Raw genomic sequence first — 6,054 nt, forward strand, 5'->3', positions numbered from 1 at the left:
ATGCATAAATGGTTCTATTCAGAGAAAAGGACCTGTTGAAATAAATGGTTTGAAGTCAATACTAACTTTAGTCTATGGATTTTAGTTGGTCTGCCCTAATCATAGCTGAATCTTATTTAAATCCACTATTATTTTTAAGGAACATTAAGATTTTAATTCTATTTGGGTTCTATTACATTTCCATGTAAAATGTAGTTAGAATTGTTTAGAAAAAATATTGTTCTACTTGCTAGACAAATCTGTGGTAAGAATACAACTATCAATACAGCATTCATCTAATACAGTGAAGCTGAAAACTGACTTGGAAACAACAGATTTTTAAAAATAATGTGCCAAACTATCTCTGTGCATCTACCCATTTGCTTAGATACACGTTCATTTTCTACCAAAGCAATTTGCATAGTGTTGCTCACTGTTTGTTTTGCCACCTCGAGCTCCAGCTGGCTAAAGATTTGCCACTTTCCTGACTCTCCTGCGAGTTAATGACTTCAAATGTACACACTACCCAAAGAAGAAGACATTTCACCTGTATTAATAAACAGGGCAAAAGAATATACAACTCAAACTTTTCTAGGAGTCAAAAGAAATGGAAAGGAATGCCTCTGCAAATCGGAAATGTACTAAATTGCGTTTGAGTTTGGGCAGATCTCTTTAATATTCTAGGTGTGTGTGTGGGGGGGAGTTCTTTACACAAAGAAAACATTGGACAAAGTTTTTAAATTTTTGACAAAAGGCGGGGAAATTAGAAGCTGAATTGAAATAGTATGCTTTCAAAGGAAATTGTTGGGTAAGAAAATTAACCATTGCGGCTGTACAGCACTAGAAATAATTAAATTATTGTTAGAAGCAAGACTTTATTATCCAGAGGAAACCAGATAGCAGTAAAGAGAAGGCCTGGTGCTACAAACTCTTTTCTACCTAAAGAAATTTGTTTTTAATCCCTAGCTGAGTTAGAAATATAAGAACGCCGTTTCAAAATGGCTACGAAGTTTCTTGGCTCCTTCACCTGCGAGATACGGAGGTGGCAATCCATTATTTGCAATGGCATTTAATGTGGGGAGGAAAGGAGGGAAATTGACTGTTGGGAGTGCAGCTAATTTCAACCTTCTCCGGCATTCTTTCTCTCCCTTTCCTACACAAGATACAAATCAAGTAATCCAAATTTGCAGGCAGGCTCTGGGAAAGGGAGCAAAACCCGGCGCATGTTTTTTTGTATATATACGCACAGCATAAATATATATATGTATATAATGCTGCTGTGTATCGCCCCTATTCCTATCCCTGATTTGCTTCCTTGGAAGTATGCCACTTGAACTGCGGTGGCCTTGTTTTTTCTTCCATTGGCAAGGGTGCTCATTCCGAGCGTTTTCCTCTTCGCCCTGGCTCGATCTATGCGCCGCTTAACAAATTCGTTCCAGAAACGCGAGGAGCTCCAGATCCACAACCAGACCCATTTCATCGGCTTCCCTTACCCAAACGAAGACTACAGGGATTAAAACGCTCCCCCCTTTTCTTGCTTTTAAAATTCCCTTTTTTTCCCCAACTCTCTTGCTGGTCTTACCTTCTAACGGAAAACCGCTGCGAGGATAATTCTGTCCGGGAGCTGGTCGCATCATCCTGGGGACAGCTCCACCCAGAGTTGTCATTTTAGTGGCACCTTGGCTTTCTTACACGTATTATATCCAAGAATTGAGAAGGGGCTTTGGGGAAGGGGGGGAGGCAGGTCAACGTGGAGAGCAAGTCCGCATAGAATAAGGGGAGGGGGAGGGTTAATTTAAAATCTAGAGAGATTGGGATTGAAAACGTGAGGGGGGGGAGGAAAGGGAGGGGGTCCAATTTGAGGAAGGGGGGAGGGAAGCTCTGCTCTCCTTTCTGTCAGAGGTATCTTAGAGGGGAAATGTGGCGGAGAAAGAGAGAAGAGCGAGAGGGAAAAGTTTTTGTCCGAAAAAGAGGGATTCGCAACGGCTTCAGCTGGCTGGAGAAAGCTGCGAACGGACGGCCCTTTTTCCCTAGGAGAAATTCGCATTGATCTCGCCCGGCTTGAGTGGCAGGCGACGGGGGTGATTTCTCCTTGTTCTTGATTTGCAGTGAAAGGAAACTCAGCTCTGGAGTATTTATTAGTTCTTTCACCCCAAGCTTCCTTAGGATCTCTGCGTCGCGATTGGCCAGCCGGAAGACTGTCCCGTCTGGAGAAGCCCGGAGCTGATTGGACGAAAGCGCCAACTTTCTCTTCTCATCCTGACAATTGAAGAGCTCCGGCTTTGGAGTGTTGCGACCCACGATTTGCCTCTCTTTTCCTTGATAAAAGTGTGCCTTTCTTTTCCCCCTTTTTCTTCTTTGCAGAAAAATGGCTGGGCGAGTGGAGGGGGAGGGAATCTAGGAGGGTAAGCGGAGAACCGGTCTAATTCCTCCCCCCCTCCCCCCCCGCCGTCGATCCGTTGGTCGGTGGGTCTTTTTACAACTTCTCTTGGCACAATGCCACCGGGGAGAAAATGACAATAGGGGAATAGCCAGCCTCTGGATTGTTTGGATTCAGAAACTTTCTTTGCCAGTCCCCCCCCCCTGCCCCCCTCCCCACCTTTTCGGTCTTTGCGGTGAGGTTATAAATGTGCAGCTGTACGGGGATAGCCTGGAGAAATTAAAAGAGAAACTTCGCCGTTTCTCCTGAGAGGTTTCTTTGTCTTCCACACTCCAGACTAGATTCCCCTGGGCGTGTGTCTGACGTCCACCAAAATTCTCTCCGACCCCTCGCCCCTTTCCCCAACCCCACCTCGACGCCCTTCCCCGTTTCTCTGAAAACTTTTCTAAGCTGCAGTTATATTGGGGGAAATTAATCAGGTTTTTTTTTAAAAAAAAAATTCCCGGGTGGGAGGGGGTGGGGACGGGCACAAGCCAATGGTGAAAACAGGCATCTCCGTCTCTCCCCAAGAGACGTTCATGCTTTCAGAACTGAGCAGACCGAGGCATCCCTTTGAATTCATTTGTGAAATTCTGCGTGAGGTGGCGATATACAAAGCCATAGATACGATATATGTATTTATTAAGCTGAATTTCGTTAAGAAGCGCTTATTCCCGGGAATTTATTGTAGCATTGAAACTAAACTGCTGGGAGAGAGAGAGGAAAAGGGATTTTTTTAAAAGAGAGAGAGAGACAGAGAGAGAGAAAGAAAGAAAGAAAAGAAAAGACTGACTAGGAGCTGAAGTGACCACAGCAGGATATGACGCCAGGAGTGTTGTAAAGACTGTCTGTCTTTAAAGAAGGTACCATTGTGCATGTCCTTTTATTTATAACTTGGTAAGTGCCAGCAAACTCGCCTCCTTTACACTCTGAAGTGCCAGCCCGGCTTTCCACAGCGGTCCTTTTTTGGGGGCAATAGTCTATTCAGTAACTGTCACTCTCAAGCTTCAAGTTATTCAAGACCTTAATCAATCAAAGGGATGAGAATCGTTCAGGTTTCCCCCCACCCCTCTCCTTTGAAATAAAGGAAACAATGAGATTGGAGCTGACGCTCTCTCTTCCCTCTCCCCTCCTTCAGCAACTTATGATTCATTTTGGGATTATTGATTTTAAAAACAAAACAGAAGGGCTGCTCATTTGCTATCTCGGAATGAAAAGTCAGCGAGGACACTAAAATAAAGTGAAAACAAATTTAGATCTGAGAAACGAGGTACCCTTTCCGACCAATGTGACACTGATAACTAAGCAGAATTCCATGAGCAAAAGTATTTAAAGTAAAGGCAATATAATGTCAGCGTAAGTGTGGCTGTGTAAATGCATCTTAGTATATTATTTGGATGGGTAATATAAAAATCAGGATTCTTGGATGTCACTTGGACATCACTGAAAAGAAGTGGATGTGCTAACAGGAGTTTGTGATCATCACTTTTAACATGGGCTCACTTGGATAAGGCGGCATAAGGAATTTGTTTTGCCTTCTAAAGCATTCAGAATGCCTGGAAGGGGAATTGAAATGGCGTTTGGAAGCACAGAGACGAAAATGGCTTTAAAGATAACAGATGCTTTACCGAAGTTGAAGAAGGAAAAGAAACACAGCTTGTAGTTATATTGTTCTCATACGCAAAAGATTAATTTCAATGAAATTATGCCCTTACTCTCAAATAGTAAGATTAGAATTGAAGGATCGATCATAAATGTTCCCAGAAATTCAGCTGCATCTGGAAAACAAGCCAGAATCCAATAATAATTGTTTTTTTCAAAGCATTCTGAATTTCCCAGACTACTGTGTATAATTGAAGGAGTTAGAGTTTTTCATCATTTTAAAAGCCTAATTATACAAATAGAGCCTTTGTAAATTCCCCCTCCTTTTCCAAACCTTCCCAAACTTTTATTTAGATATTAAATTTCCCCTTGTATTTAGGAGTTAATAGTTGAACAATGTAAGAAATATATTAACGTATTGCATGTGTTCAGGGGTTTACATGGTATCTTGAAGCCTGGATATACATGTATGGACAATTTTAAACAGATAACCTAAATTAAAACATCATTCTTTGAAAGCTAGTTTTATTAAATCTAACGAATTGAAGAGTCATACAATTTTGTGTGTCTAGTCACCAGTAAGTCCAATAGGATACAGTAAGAATTACTTCCAGGTAAGTAGGAAACTCTAACTTTGTTGAAGAAGGAAATTTCCCCGTAATTCTTACCCTTATAAATTACCTATATTTCAGTTAAAACGTTCACATCCATAAACCTACTATTAATTCTATGAACATCTTGCCCCATGATGGATTTAATGGAAATGCAAAGCAGTAAGTTATTAACAGACTTGATCCCGTCAGATTGGGGGCAACAAAACAAGTTCAATAATTTGGGAGGAGCCATTTATGCATGTTTACTCAAAAATAAATCTGGTTGGAATAAATGAAGTTTGCTTCCAAATACGTGTGGACAAATGAAGTTTGCTTCCAAATACCTCTAAACTTATGTCCAATTTCAGTCCCAAATTCTTGTGAAGTATCAGAAGTCCAACCAGAACTTTGGGTACCTCGGAACTCCGTATCAGCTAGCCCTTTCTCTTTCTCCGTTCCCAACAGTGTTCTTATAAACAGCACAGAAACACACACACACACACACACACTGATTTCCCGGGTGTTTTTACGAACTGCAGTTCGGAGAGGCTGAGGAGTATTATTTCACTGTCTCCCACTGCTTTAGAAAGTGAATGGCTATAATTTGCTATTAGTTCCACTCCAGTAACATCTCACTGCCTGGATGGCTGCTCTAAGCAAGGAGGCTTAAGTTCCCCGCTTGATCTGTATAGATGCTGTGTGTGCGCGCCTGTGCAGCACAAACTCATGAGACTAGTGTGGAACCTTAACTTATTTAAAACTCCGCTTGTGTAGCTGAATAAAATCAACATCCAGATTGCTTTTGCTGCCCTGAGCGAGTGCACTTTAAGGTGCAATTCTCTGCCACTGCTCCCCCCCTCCCCCTCATTGCACACATCCTGAAAGCTGTTACAGTTTCTGCGCTGCTTTCCATTTATTCCTACGGATTTCTTTGGAAGAGAAATTCCGATTGCAGACTTACTTCGAGCTTTCAATGAAGCCCCAAAAGAGTTCATTCACTTGGGGTACGAAGGAACCCCAAGTGCGGAGGAAGGCATTGCCTTTAGTAAATACTGCACAGTCTCACAAGCCAAGGTAAGAGTTAAGTACTTTCTAAAACATTCCTTTAAAAAATTCAGAATCCCGAACTGTAGAGCTGGTTGCTCCTGCCCCGATCCTAAGTATGTTTCCCATGAATTTCAGTAAAAGGACAAACAAAATTAACTCAGTTTAGGACAGGACTTCCATCTCTGAAAAACTGCAAGGAACACTGAGGAATCAGACCAAAAGCCAACCTTGACCAGCGTTCTTAGCCAACCAAGAAATAATTAAGGAAGAGTGCCATCTAAAAAACTGGGTTGTTGAATGCTTTATGAATAAATCATGATTTATTGATTGGGCTCGCAAATTCCACCAACCAAGTCATACACCATGGTTTTCAAACCACAACTGGATTTGATGCACAGGAGAAACGACACAATA

At 41.9% G+C, this 6,054-nt stretch overlaps 1 protein-coding gene across 2 annotated transcripts in view; it reads right to left on the reverse strand.

Annotated features, from left to right (window-relative positions):
* PAX3 (paired box 3) overlaps window positions 1–2,089 on the reverse strand; it is a 92,079-nt gene extending 89,990 nt beyond the window's left edge. The window contains exon 1 of one of the 2 annotated variants that reach the window (XM_026667933.2): window positions 1,562–2,089. In XM_026667933.2, the coding sequence (XP_026523718.1) occupies window positions 1,562–1,646 (85 nt within the window). In that variant the 5' untranslated portion in view covers window positions 1,647–2,089. The remainder of the gene's footprint in view (window positions 1–1,561) is intronic. The other variant, XM_026667941.2, reaches the window with a different exon arrangement.
* Between the last annotated feature and the right edge of the window lie 3,965 nt (window positions 2,090–6,054).

Source organism: Notechis scutatus, chromosome 4 (genome assembly GCF_049901735.1).
Source record: "Notechis scutatus isolate UNSWTSFEM ecotype Mainland chromosome 4, rNotScu1.2, whole genome shotgun sequence".
NCBI classification, from domain to species: Eukaryota; Metazoa; Chordata; class Lepidosauria; order Squamata; family Elapidae; genus Notechis; species Notechis scutatus.